This window comes from Danio aesculapii, chromosome 8 (assembly GCF_903798145.1).
Source record: "Danio aesculapii chromosome 8, fDanAes4.1, whole genome shotgun sequence".
In the NCBI taxonomy this organism is placed as follows: Eukaryota; Metazoa; Chordata; class Actinopteri; order Cypriniformes; family Danionidae; genus Danio; species Danio aesculapii.
In genome coordinates, this window is record NC_079442.1 from 26322130 (window position 1) to 26337612 (window position 15483).

At 36.3% G+C, this 15483-nt stretch overlaps 1 protein-coding gene across 1 annotated transcript in view; it reads left to right on the forward strand.

Annotated features, from left to right (window-relative positions):
- The window catches only part of tafa3b (TAFA chemokine like family member 3b), a 168562-nt gene that overhangs the window by 81998 nt on the left and 71081 nt on the right, over positions 1 to 15483 (forward strand). The window contains exon 2 of the mRNA XM_056463508.1: positions 9773 to 9885. Coding sequence (XP_056319483.1) covers positions 9774 to 9885 — 112 coding nt within the window. The 5' untranslated portion in view covers position 9773. The remainder of the gene's footprint in view (positions 1 to 9772; positions 9886 to 15483) is intronic.

Here is a 15483-nt window from a genome sequence, read left to right on the forward strand (position 1 = left end):
AGTTATGTTTTCCCCCTCTGGGTTGTTTTTGTTCTACTTTTGTCTACTTTTGACACAATGAGCCTGTGAATTCACATTTACATGACAATGTTTCCAAAATATTTGTGAAAATGACCAAAATGCAGCATTACATCTGTCAGGCCAGTATTCAGTACTGTCTATGGTAAACAATATATGTAGAGAAGTGACCATATATCTCGGCACTGATATGTATATAGAATTTCCTGTGTGTTCAAGATGTGTCTCCGCTGTTGGTTATAATGTGAAGAAATCCACACTTTTTTGATGAAGTGTTAGTAAACACTTTAGCAACAAAAAACACTTGCCACGAACTCTGCTATTGTTGTGTTTGTTTGCGCTTGCTTTTAATCTTCACCTCTCTCAACATGTACTATGCATGTGCATGACATCATCGTTTTCAAAGACTTGTTATCAGGTGTTTACAAGGACACGACAAAGTAAGTGGGGTTTTCAAAAATACCACTTTAAAACCTGTTTTCTGATTTTGATACTTTTTTGGTCATAAACAGGCAAAATATAAATAAAGTTTCCAGTTTAACTGCCACTTTGTCTTTGAAATACTCCCATATACATCATAATCCCACTACTTACTTATTTACTCCCAGGGCCATTTTTTATATCAAAGTTGATATCTAGCCGCACAATATTGGTGTTTCATAACATCTTATTTTTATGATGTGGGTCGTTAGCTTAACGCTCAGCCCCCAACCTGGATGACTGAAATATTGTATTATCCCTCATAAATACTGCCAAAAAATTAATTAATTAAATATTTTAATACTTCAAAAATTACTTTTACCTTAAATTCTCTGCTATCTCTGTATATGGTGCAAAGTCAGTCACTTAATCTCTGGAAACTGTCTTGCACTTTAGAAATATGTCCACTCTGTCTTCAAAGTACTTTCTTAGGAATAAGAAATACTTCTCTCCTTGAAATATTTTTCTATATCACATAAATGCTGCTTCTCTATCTTTGAAAAACAGTCCTACAGCTCTTATATTAACTGGACAAGTGTATTTTACTTCTGAAATGCTACCAGTTTATTTTTGAAACACAATTTTGTACTTTACTCTTTCTCTTTTATAGTCAATGTCATTTATAGTGTCCATTTCCTCACAAAGAGCAGTGCTTTTGTTAGGAGTAAAGTAAAATACTGGGAAACAGTACTAACACAGTACAAATGATAGTTAGTATAATAAAATAAAAACAGAATTCACATCAGTTGAAGGCTGCCTCTTGTCCCTTATAATTTCCTAAATGAATTGGAAAGACTAAGTAACTAGCAATTAAAGTCTTGCTGGAGATTTGCTAGTGATTAAGCTTGACTGGTATTAATGCAGAGGAATGTTGATGACGTTAGCCAGTGGGTGTTTGGCAGTGTTTACTGAGAGCTCCTAAAGAACTAATGAACACACAGCGGAAGTTCAGCCATCAAAGAACGCAAGCCATCAAAGAACGGCACGCAAGCTCTTACAGTAAACACAAAGAAGAGCAGCCAGAGCAAACACAGAGAAACACACGCACACACCACACAGACACACACACACACACACACACACACACACACACACACACACACACACACACACACACACACACACACACACACACACACACACACACACACACACACACACACACACACTGCCCTTCTGCTTTGTAATACATTTTCTCCAATTCCAAAAAAAGACAAGGCTAGGGAGTATAATGAAACTAATAATGAAGCTCGGTTTATATTGTTTTGTTTATTTCTACTGATTGCAGTCTGGATTGATCCTGCACTTGAAAATTATACTCCAACAAATGCATATGGAATAAGATAAGCTGCAAAAATATCTGTCCAGATATTTTCAAAGCTAATTTTAGTCAATCATCAATTAATGATGGAACAGGGTTTGTGCTGGTGGAAGCTGTTGGTAAATTATGTCCTAAATGTTAATATGAGATCCTAGACCACAGGATCCTGGTCTTTTGTTGCAGTCACAGGTAAAAATACACTGTATTCAAAATGATCAGAATTATTTTTCTTTTATGCCAAAAATTGTTATAATATTAAGTAAATATCATTGTCCATGAAGATATTTTTTAAATATCTGACTATAAATATAACAAAACTCAATTTCTTTGATTAGAAATGTGCATTGCTTGGCACTTCATATAGAAAACTTTAAATGAGATGTTCTCAATATTTTCCAACACAGGCACATTGTGAAAATGTACCCCTGCATACATTTCTGGAGAGTGGCTGCATTTTGTCTTTAAAATGAACGGTACAGGGCGATATAATGCTGCTAACGGCTTCTGCTTCTTTTCATGCTACCAGCTGACTGCTTATTTCCGTGTGGACGGCTTTTCCTCTGTTAACCAGTGTGCTCTGTAGCTCCCCATGTACGTCGGCAATTTTGAGATGCAGAGAGTAGTTGACTGCGATGACAGGGGTAAGAACGTGGTAAGACCTGAAAAAATGGTAAAAATCAGGCAGCCGCAAGAGCTTTTCTTTTTCTGGGTTGCTTTTGAAAACACTTTTGTTTGGGTTTAGGGAAGGGGTGGATGGGGGCATTGTTCAGTTGTTCAGCCAGTCAGTCGACAGCGATGGTGGATTTAAGTGGTGAATTTAAGCTTGTAAATGGCAGAAATTTGAGATCTGAAAAAGTGTACACAGCGACCTCTAGTGATTTGCGAAAACAAAAACTACAAAAAGCGTACCTCCTGGGACGTATTTGACACTGTCCAGAAATGTATACGGGGGTATGTATCAATAATGAGCATGGGTTGATATTTTCACTAACCCAACGATTCCATATTTTCAAAAAGGTTGAATCTCTGGTTGAGATCTTAGGTTGAAGTCTTATACTAATAAGTGATGAAAACAGGTTTGAAAATGTCTACTAAATTATGCCCATGGCAATTGATTAAAGTTATCCGCAGAACAGGACGTGGAGTGTCTGAAGAATAAAAACAGGGTTTGGTGCAGAAATGACACACTGCAGATTTTTGTGATTATCATTTGAAAATAAAATGACAGTGACAGTCTTTTTTTGTGTGTTCATGTCTGTCCACCTGCACAATGTAAATCTCCCTCCAGGCAGGGGTTTTCCTGCCCAACCCTCAGCTTTAAACAGTAGAGATTTCTATGAGCTCTGCTGGTTGAAAGATAATTAGCACGCTAAATCTGCATAATTTGACACATTCCCACAGCGACTCATAGACTTTCCTGAGCCAGGCAAACCATTTCCAAATCACCTCTTTATGTTGATTATCTTCCTCTTTCTTCCACCAACTCCTCTCTCTGTGCAAACATTTTTATTATTTTTTTCCACCTTAATCTGCTAATTAACACTTTGTTTCTGAAGTTTTAGGTAAGTTAAAGTATGTAGTTAAAGTGCACTTTTTCTCTTACATTTTATTTGAAAACAATAATGAGGGGTTTAGGTCAGAAGTTCACTAGGTGATTTGGATGATATGCCCTGCCGTCTCGTTTTTGACATTTTTGGTATTTTTTCCATAAAAGTCCATCTTAATCTGCTGAATAACAGTTTTAGGTATGTACAACTATGTGGTTGCAGTACACTTTTTCTCTGATAGCAAGTGTATCTGAAACATAAAACATAACCTAAGGAACCTATTTCTCATTCACAAAAAAATGCAGACAGCGCCCTCTAGTGGATTTGTCATCTGAAACATGCAACAATATGTACCCAGAGCAATGTATTTTACCTTTTTCAAAAATAATGCTGATGCAAGTATTTCTAAAGAGCCAGGGTTGGATTTTCCTGCTTTCAATGTATTCACTTTTATATAATGTCAGGCAATATTTTGCATCTCCTAAAAGTGTGTAGAAACTCTGAATGTAAAACAAGCTATGAAGCAGAATCAAGCCACCGAAGCATTGCTCATGCATATACTGTAAGTTTATGCAACTAGCAAATATTTATTGCAAATTTAGCCTTTTACCAAATGAAATGCCAAACCCATGAATAGAGATATGACAATGTGTTAGATTTGGAAGTGTTTATGGAAGCAATAATGTTTTGATCATTGCCCTCAATTTTATACACCTACTGTATAGTCTCTATAAAAAATATAATAATAAATATATATATATATATATATGTGTGTGTGTGTGTGTGTGTGTGTGTGTGTGTGTGTGCTGATGGCTAGAATAGGGCATTACAAAACTGCGGGGAGGGGGGGATAACAGCAGAGAGTTCACTAAGAATGAACTGTGCTCACTAATAATGTCATTTATTTGCACATGCTGTTTGTGTTGTGTTAGCACCCAATTCTCCAAAGGAATTATGCAAATCAGGTAACGGTGCAAACACCCCTAAAATTAGTGCTGAATGCAATTTGCACAGCAACATTCCCCATCTTGCAGGACGTTTCTGTGTAACAGAGATTGTGAGAGATGCAGAAACTATAGCGATCTAGCATATTCTGCACAGACTAAACAGCATCGCTCCACCGCGGCAGTCCAGGCATCTGAATCAGCTCTTTAAAATTCATCAATGCCATGTTTTTGGAAAAATGCCCAGTTCTAGTGCTTTTCTCCATCATTTGAGCATCATTGGGTGAATTACTGTTGCCATGATCAATAGAAAGTGTACACAAACTAATAGTCTGTTTTCCAAATATGACTCAGTGATAGAAGTGTGCTCTTATTGGATAGCTTGTATTATTATTTGTTCTGATATGATGTCTCAGAAGTGTTATGACTTTAATTCTCTCTCAAAAATGAACAAAATGTGTGGTAGTACACTTTATTAATGTACAACAGACATTTATGCACACACACATTCTGTAATTTGTAAGCAAAAAACAGGAATTAAGTAATTATGTGTGCAGCACCACACACTCTGGAACTTACATGCTCTTTTAATGTGAAATCAAAATGATGAAGTAAACTTTTCATTTACACAGATTAATTAATTTGACCACTCTCAGCAATGGAGTTAACCCTTGTGCACTGTTCACTCGCTACCTTTTTGTTATGTTAGGGATGAAAACATCCACTGAATTAAACTGCTGTAAAAATGCATCACATATTTTTTTATTCAAATGTTTTTTTTTTTGCAGAAATCTGTTAATCAACCTCAATCCTGATCAAAACTACAAAATTTTAGAAAATTACAGAGTTTTAACTCTTTAATCGCCAAGTTCACAAACTATGTCACTGATTTGGTGAAGAAAAAAAAAACACATAATGGCATATTTTCAATATGAAAAGTAATTGAGGACTGGATTTTCAAAAAACTTTTATCACAGTCAGAACATGTGAATGATTAGTATCAACATTGGCTTTGATGCATTGTTAGATTTTCTTTTTTCTCCTTGATTTACTGTTGGTGGCTGTTTTTGCCCTATTGACTTTCATTATAACCACATTTGATGGTGCATAAATACACAGTGTTTGTTTTCATTTACTCCGTGTAGTTCTGAGATGCATATTTTGATTTTCTCAGACACATCAAGGTAAGTGTGTAAAGGTCACAATCATACTCTAACACACTTTTGCTGTTATACTCCATTTTTGCATGGGCCTATCTAAAGGCTTAATGGTGCCAACTGAGGATGAACAGTACAAATTACACATTTTACCTCTTCCCAACAGGGAAAAGCACTAACAACCAAAAAAATGCATGATTGTATGGTGTCATGGTTTTGTAATAAAACTGTGGTTATAATGGAATTCAATGGGGCAAACACAGCCACCAACAGTAAATTAGGAAGACAAAAAAAGAAAATGAATCAAAAACAATGCATCAAAGGCAATGCTGTTGCACATGTCCAAGACTGTGATAAACGTTTTTAAAAAATCCAGTCCACAATTCCTTTTTATATTGAAAATACCTCATTTTGTGTTTTTTTTTTTTTACCAAATCAGTGACATCATTTATGAATCTGACAATTAAAGAGTTAAAATCCTGTCATTTACTAAACAATTTAGTAGTTTTGATCAGGACTGAGGTTGATTAACAAATTTATGCAAAATAAATTGAAAAAAAAAAAAAACATTAATCTGATGCATTTTTACAGCAGTTTAATTTAGTGGATGTTTTCGTGCCTAATATAAAAAAATGGTAGTAAATTTGCCCAGAGTGTATCATTGAGGTTTTTTTAATTCAACACATTTTCTAAAAATATGTGTCAAAATAAGATTTGTCACCAAAAATCATTCTGCTAGCTGAAACACATAAAAAGTTAAGACACAAAATCACCCCAGAGTGGATTAAAACAGCCCCAACTGTACATAAGGGTTATGCCCCATTCAGACTAGCAATGACTTTGTAGCTGCCTGTCGCTCTGGGTGGTGACCTGCTGCAAACGCAGGTCTGTGTAGGTATATACAGCATAAATACAACCGGCCTCTGAGCTGAGAGAGGATCACGTGAGCTCTACTAGTGCTCCTATTGGCTGTCGCTCAAGAAAGTCGCTCTTCATTTGCATAAGGTTGAAGTACTCTCAACTTTGTCGCCTCGCTCGACATGCCTACCTGGTCGCCAACGGTCGCTGTCGATCGCATAGACGGAGGTCACCGGAAGTTGCTCGATCTCCGCTGAAATAAACAGTCGCTTGTCATTTTTGCCACTGCGAGTCGCTTGTAGTGTGAATGAGGCTTTAAGCACACAGATTGCGTGAAATTATTATTTAGAAGTTTTGATATGAATGGAAATATAGATGCGCTGCTTTTAGATGAGGCATGTATTAATGATGGCAAGGATTGTGACAATTCTGCTGTGGTTTGTTGCAGAAATCAGAGTCTGAGTGCAAAGGAAATGTTCCATTTTGAGTAGTGATTAATGATTCAGAGGATGCTTTAGAAACATACATAGCCCGCTGAACTTTTGTGAAAATAAAAGATACAAGCAAGCATAACAGATGTATTTATGTAAAAAGAAATCTAATAAAATATGAAACTGTACTTATTAAAATATGTAAAAGAATATGTGTTCATACAAACTTGCATTAAATTGAAATGATTCTATCTGACAAATGTGTAAAATCTGGTTGTCTCAAGTAAAGTATAAAGATTTAATAATGACCATTATTTTTTCAAACTGGGTTTTTTGGGGACATGCTCATAATGGATGACAACTGTGTTTACAATAATTTAAAATCAAGCATAACACTTCTATAAATGTAGCAATAAAGACCCCCCCAATAAATCTATAATGTATATTATAATGTTACAAAGACTCATTAGTAATTACTCAACACAGACTTTGTTCAAAAGAACTCAATGCTTTTATATTGTGGATAAGAGCCCCTGTTGCTAAATAGTTATTGTGCTAAATCTGTGTTAACATATTATTGAGCTTTTTCTAACTATAACATTTTACCATTGCAGACTGCATCTTTATAAATACACTGTAAAATGTGATTATTTATTAAAAAATAAGGAAACCCATTGTCCTAAAAGCGACAAGTTGACTTGACCTAAATGAGCGAGTAAACCTATTGTAACTGTGAACTGTTAAGTTGATTTAAACTAAATTTTTATAATTATGCACATACACTACCTGACAAAAGTCTTGTTGCCTATCTAAGTTTCAGGAACAACAAATTATAACTTGACTTTTAGTTAATCATTTGGTATCAGAAGTGGCTTTTATGAAAGGCAAAGGCTTCTAGATTACACTTATTTTACGAAAATAAATTAAAATCATGCCTTGATTTTTAATTATTTATTAGTACAGTAAGGTCTGACTTTGCTTAGACAAAAGTCTTGTCACTTAACAGAAATATTGTGCAGTATTGAATATAGTCATGGTGCAGTGGAAAAATAATTAATATTGTGTATGACTCCCGTGAGCTTGGATGACTGCATGCATAATACTCTGCAATGACTCAAATAACTTCTTAATAAAGTCATCTGGAATGGCAAAGAAAGCGTTCTTGCAAGACTCCCAGAGTTCATCAAGATTCTTTGCATTCATCTTCAATGCCTCCTCTTTCATCTTACCCCAAACATGCTCAATAATGTTCATTTCTGGTGACTAGGATAACCAATCCTGGAGCACCATGACCTTCGTTGCTTTCAGGAACTTTAATGTGGAGGCTGAATTATGAGAAGGAGTGCTATCCTGCTGAAGAATTTGCCCTCTCCTGTGGTTTGTGTCTTGATACCTCAGGATGTTGATGTTGCCATCCACTCTGCAGATCTCTCGCACACCCCCATTCTGAATGTAACCCCAAATCATGATTTTTCCTTCACCAAACTTGACTGATTTCTGTGAGAATCTTGGATCCATATGCGTTCCAATCGGTCTTCTGCAGTATTTGTGATGATTGGGAAGCAGTTCAACAGATGATTCATTGGAAAATACCTTCTGTCACTTTTAGATATGATCAACTTGAAGTCAAGTTTTCTTGCTCTTAAAAAAACTTTTGTCAGGTAGTATAGTTCATTTACTTAAAAAACTTAGGCTCTATGTTTACTCACTTATTTTAAGTAAAGTCAACTAATAATTTTTTTACACTGTACAATAATGACAGACTAACTAATACTTATGAATTAGTAAGTCACTGGATGTTTTCTCTTTTCCTGACCATTCTCTATAAACCCTTAGATGGTTGTGCGTGAAAATCCCAGTAGATCAGCAGTTTCTGAAATACTCAGACCAGCTTATCTGGCACCAACAACCATGCCACATTCAAAGTCACTTTTTAAAATCATCTTTCTTCCCCATTCTGATGCTCGGTTTGAACTGCAGCAGATGGTCTTGATCATGTCTACATGCCTAAATGCATTGAGTTGCTGCCATGTGATTGGCTTACTAGAAATTTGCGTTAATAAGCAGTTGTGCCTAATATAGTGGCCCCTGAGTGTAAATGAACAATACAAATAATAAAATTAAGATTTCAGGTGCCAAACTGAAATTATCATCTAAAATAAGCATTTTGTCTCAGGCTGTTGTGTGTAGTTTCAGTTATTTTACTTTCCTTTATTTTCATTCCCTTTAAAGTGAAATAACTGAACATAAACATAGGAGGCTGAGAAAACGCAAATTTTAGAGAGGAAATTTCAGATGATATATGGAGGTTTTTGCATCTGAACTCTTCAAATACAAATTCAAGAATTCACACTTAGATAATGCTTGACGCTATTAGCAGGTTTGGCATGGTGTCCCGGAAAAGCTGGAGATAATTGGGCTCAGGGCTCCCACCTGGTAAATTAGCATATAAGGGGAATCGAGATCAGGACTCGAGAGCTCCCCTTGGTAAAGGAGGAAAAGGAGGAGATGGGGTGGTAGGGGGGATCCTTCCAAACCGAAGATGAGGCAGTTGGGTAAAATCAGTCTATTTATAGTAGGCTTGGATTGATCTAATTGGATTATTGCTGATTACGAGTGAGATGCCAGCCGCGATCAATCATATGACATGCTCTTCTTGAAATTAGATTGTGAAACTTCACTAAATCAAATAGGTCTTGTCTAAAAATACACTTTTATTGGTTTGTTTCCATCTTTGACTTATATATAAACAAATTTACTACCATCATCCACCACTAGGCATTCAGCATCTCTAGAAGCTTACTCTCTCTCTCTTTCTCTGTGTGAGTAACTGTATAATTCACTGTTTGGGAGCACTCAGCAGTGTATCAGAAAACATTCAGGGAGAACATGATGACATTTAGATAGCGCCAGAGGAGAGAATGAGATCCTTTCCAGAAACATGCTCGCTAATAGCCTTTGTGATCAGTGTATCGCTCATGAGCTGATATGCTTTATTTATGTGTGTGTGTTTCAGGATGCAGGAGCGGGCGCTGCAGAGGGCGTTTGCGTGGATCGTACTGGTATTTTTGGCCCTTGTGTTGTTTTGGGGTCATTTGTCTGAAGCCTCTTCTCACCGCAGTCACATCGGTAAGTCAAGTTCATCCGGTCATGACTCTTGCTATTGCTTTAATTGAGTTTAAACCTACAGCGTTGAGGGTTTTAATGAGACGTCTCATTAAAAAAAGCAGCTGTGGATTGCATTAAGTCAGATCTGGGGCGATATCATAAACATTTTAATGCTGTTGTTTTGTTTTTGTGTGTAGTTCTTGTGGACATTTGAACAACATATACCCACAGCTCAAAGACAGATAGCGGTGTGTGTGTGTGTTTTTTTTTTTTTTTTTTTTGTGGACAGCTCAGTGGTAGGTGGATGCTTAGATCAGCTTAAAATAGTCTAGAGAACGTTCTCTATTTATGAGGAGAAGCGCTGATGGACCGCAGGACTCTGACGTCTCTGGGGTCGTGAAGAGGCTACTGCAGAATGCTACACGCTGAAAAAAATGCACTGAAATTTGCTTCATTTTGGTTTTTGCACTCAGATTTTTAAGGTACATTACATGTGTGTTATTTAGACACATTTTCTTAACTAAGTTATGCAAAAGTAACATCATTTGTTGAGTAGATTTGACTTCTTTGTAGTTCAATTTGACATGTCAAGTACAGGTTTTACTAAAACATTTTAGCAGTCATTTAAGCCATTATTTTAAAGTGTATGCTTAAATTAAAAGCTTTTACAGTAAGTGAACAATACAGCAAATTTCTTTTTGCAATCTACACTCACTGGCTACTTTATAAGGTACGCCTTACTAGTACCGGGTTGGACCCCCTTTTGCCTTCATCCTTTGTGGCATAGATTCAACACAGTACTGGAAATATTACTCAGAGATTTTGGTCCATATTGACTTGATAGCATCACGCAGTTGTAGCATATTTGTCGGCTTCACATCCATAAAGCGGTTCCACCACATCCCTAAGGTGCTCTATTGGATTGAGTTCTGGTGACTGTGGAGGCCGTTTGTGTACAGTGAACTCATTGTCATGTTTAAGAAACCAGTCTGGAAAATATCCCCCACACCATTACAACACCACCACCACCTCCAGCCTGAACCATTGATACAAGGCAGGATGGATCCATGCTTTCATGGTGTCGATGCCATATTCTGACCCTCGAGATTCATTAGACCAGGCAACATTTTTCCAATCCTCCATTGTCCAATTTTGGTGAGCCTGTGCGAATTGTAGCCAGTGTTTCCTGTTCTTATCTAACAGGAGTGCCGCCCAGTGTGATCTGCTGCTGTAGCCCATCCGCCTCAAGGTTTGATGTGTTGTGCATTCAGAAATGCTCTTCTGTGTACCTCAGTTGTAACAAGTGGTTATTTGAGCTACGGTTGCCTTTCTGTCAGCTGGAACCAGTCTGGCCATTCTCCTCTGACCTCTGGCATCAACAAGGCATTTGCGCCCACAGAACTGCTGCTGACAGCATATTTTCTCTTTTTCTGAACATTCTCTGTAAACCCTAGATATGATTTTGCGTGAAATCTCAGTAGATCAGCAGTTTCTGAAATGCTCAAACCAGCCCGTCTGGCACCAACAACCATGCCACGTTCAAAGTCACTTATATCACCTTTCATCTCTGTTCTGATGCTCGGTTTGAACTACGACAGATCGTCTTGACCATGTCTACATGCCTAAATGCATTGAGTTGCTGCCATGTGATTGGCTGATTAGAAATTTGCATTAACAAGCAGTTGTACCTAAAAGAGTGGCCGGTTAGTGTATATAAAAATTATACTCTATCTCTAAGGTTGGTAATTGTGACCTTTTTTATTCAATAATGATTGTTTTGTTTTGAGCGAACAAAAGATGGTGACATTTTCAGGACAAGAAAAAGTGGTCAACATAATAGATATTTAAGATGGCGGTAAGCAAGTGCTGCTTTGTTTAGTTTGCACAGTTGTAATTTTGGTATCCGTGTTTAAATGAGGAATATAGACTAATGATACCTACCCCTACCAATGTAGACAGTTATTTTCTTACATGAACCTTCTTACAGTCAGCTTATTGTTGCGAATGTTCATTTACAACAGGTGTATGTTTCACTGCCTTTACAGTGAATTCAAGGTATAAGAATTAAATCCATGACCTTGCTAACACTAAACTTCTGATAATAGGATATTAGATTTATTTAATTCTGAAATACTGTAATATGTTATGAAACATTATTGCAGTAATGTGTTAAAAAAATTTCATATATTTTAAAATGTAATATTTCTTTGTGACAGCAGAGGACTTTTGGCATGATTGCACCAGAGTTCAGTGTCATTTTAATATCACAATTTGGTGCACACAAAATTATCACAATTTCAACATTGAAAACAGCCTACTTAATATGTTTGTGCAATAATCATAATTAGTTTAAGCAGTTTTCTTTGATGTAAAGAAAGTATAGAAATATATTAAAATTTTTGATCCTTGTATCTTATTGACATGAAACATTCTGAGCATTGTATAATTTCTTATGTCTTATTACTCTCCTAATAGTTTTTATCTGTAGTACTTCAAAAGTTTAGTCATTTGTTCATTTTGATATGTTCACTGTGTTGCAATATTTACCTGAAATTGTAGACAAGCCACTGACGCAACACAGTGCAATTTGCCACTTTTTCCCCTTCAACTGACTGTAAAAACACTAGTTTTTAAGACACGCCAATAATAAATAGGAACATTTTCATGATATTGTCAAGACAAGAAAAAAAAAAAGCAATTTAAGCTACTTGTCTTTTAGTATTAATATAACTTTTTGTAAAATGAACTAGTAATGTGATGTGCATCTGTGCTGCTTGTTTCTTTTCCTTTGGGTTGAGCAGATTTCATTTTTTGACAACATGACTCATTCACTGTGTGAAATTCACTCGTCTGTGGCAGCTGAATGGAAGATCAGACTTTGTTCTGAAGGATGGAGTGAATATCATATTGAAATATCAAAACATTATATTGAGAATGGATTGTAAATTCATTGCATTTATTGTGATGTAATTATTGTAATTATTCATAGAATGTACTACTGGAATGGATTTATGTGTAACCTTCACAGACACACACACACACACACACACACACATGGGCTCTATGACAAGCTGATATTGAAGAGCAGGGGGGGGGGGGGTTGTTGGAGTGGTAGTTGGTATCGCGGCTGAAAGTGAAGGGGGGGGGGGGGGGTGGGGGGGGGTATTGGCGCAGGCCCTTGATAATGTCTCTGGGGCCCCCTAAATGTATGGGCCCTTAGAATCCTCCTAACTCCCCCCCACCCCCCCTTAGCAGCGCCCCTGCACACACAAAAATATATATATTTTTTTTTACATTTGAAAAACATTTTTTGTGAACCTACACTGGTTCACGGTTCGGTTCGTTTATCATGCCATCAATTCTGTTCAATTCGATATCTCGATGCATCATGGTGCATTGACAGTGCTTTCCATCCACAATTTTATGTTTTACTTCACAGCACAATAATTTTTGTATTTAAAATGTATAAATATGTTTATATTTATATATTATTTGCAATACAATTTTGTCCTTTAACACAAATAATCAGATATATGAACTGTACCTTTAAAAACTCAAGTACATGCACAGAACAACATGAGCATTTATAGCAAATAAACAAATGTAAATATCCAGCTAGCTGTCTGAGCGTCGTCGAGTTCTTACACCACTGGTTATGCTCTCAACAGAAAGGGCTGCGATTGGCTATAACGGTCTGGCACTGTTCACCGGTTAATTACACTGATAAACGGCAACGGCGATCACAGCTGATAGACGCGGTGGAGAAAACTTGCTCTGCAGACAAGTGCTCATTTCTGTATACAGAAGTATCGCTATAACAGCCAAGAGTAGAAAAAAACGATACCAGGGCTTCTGCTGTAACCTCAGTGTCAGTGAAAGACTGCCCAGCAAACACATCACTGTTTAATATATGCTCGCTTTTTACTTTTTGTAGTTACAGTTTATTTTAAGGTATTCTCACTATTAACAAACCATAAACTATGATTTTTAGTTCAATAAACTCCTAATTTAATTAATAGTCATTAAGGTCATAGTTGGGGTTAGATATTAGGATGGATTAGGAAATGTACAATAATATCATATATCAATAATATAAAAAACACACACACACATTCACACTTGTAACTTAGAAAGATGATTAGCACCACATTTTACCCAGGGTTATACAACAATGATACGGGGAAGGATTTATGCAGCTTTGTAGTCTTAATCCTGGATTGCATTGCCAATATTGTGCAGTATGCAATGAACAGTTGTTTCAATGTTGTACAATTGCAAGATGCTTAGCAAAAGACAAGCAACCACATACCTCATAGACACAAATATTACACTGTATTCACTTTAGCAATCCCAAAAAATATATAAATGTCAAAAAATGATGAAAACATGTGATCTGGAGCACAGAAGATCATAACATGTAGTCTGAAAAATCTATTCATTAAACTGTAGATACTGTAGTACAATTATCAATGTATAATGTTATACCACACTCTCAGAAATAAAGGCATCTGTCACTGGAGTGATACCTGTTCAAAAGGTAGGTACAATATAGTAGTATCTAATAAAAACTACAAAAGAGACTGCCCCTGTGACAGATGAAACGAAACACAGTGTGAAACATTAGAGCATATTGTAAATAACCATTATTAATTATTAACCTCAGGTAAAGTATACAATATGTTGTGTGAAACATGAAGCAAGATAAACCAGGATTTACAAGATTACATGGGGTTTATATTAAATACATGTTGTACTATAGTGTGAAAAGACTCCATAAAAATAAAAAATCCTCAAAATTATGCCATTTGTCTGTGCTATGTTTATGCTGATTTGTGCAGAAATGGATGACATCAGTTTTGTACAATTAAAAAATTATGTTGGTTCTAAACAAGGAAAACATATACAGTGTTTGATTTAACAAGGAAAATAAATACATGAGCAATATTACACAAGTAGCAGTGCGATATGGCTGTATTTCCCACCAGTGATGATATACAGCCATATCTCACTGCTACTCGTGTGATATTGCATTTATACAACAGTTCTACAGCATAATCATGTATATAAAAAAGAAAATCAAACACGGTGAATCTAAAAATCCTTTTGTATAAGGAACTACTTTCTTCCGCCATTCATTCACATCTGCAGCTGACCGTCAGAACAGCAGAAACCATTGCGAATTCACAAACATCACTTTAGAGCTAGTACTGGATGATTCTCTAGCACAGTGTTTCCCAACCCTGTTCCTGGAGGCACACCAACAGTACATATTTTGGATGTCTCCCTTTTCTGACCCATTAACTTCAGGAGTTGGAGTCTCTTCTGATGTTATGATAAGTTGATTCAGGTGTGTTTGATTAGGGAGAGGTTGAAAATGTGTACTGTTGGTGTGCCTTCAGAAACAGGGTTGGGAAACACTGCTGTAGCATAATGTCTAAAGTGATCCCAAAACAGGTGATTTTGCTCACATTTTAAGATTATAAGGCTGAACGATATGAAATGCCATCAGTCTAGAGACATTTCCCAGTATTTCTCTATTGCAATTGGGATATCACAATAATTAACCTTTTGCCAAAGCAAAGATAACACTGTCAGATTACTGTTGCGTTTGTGATAAGG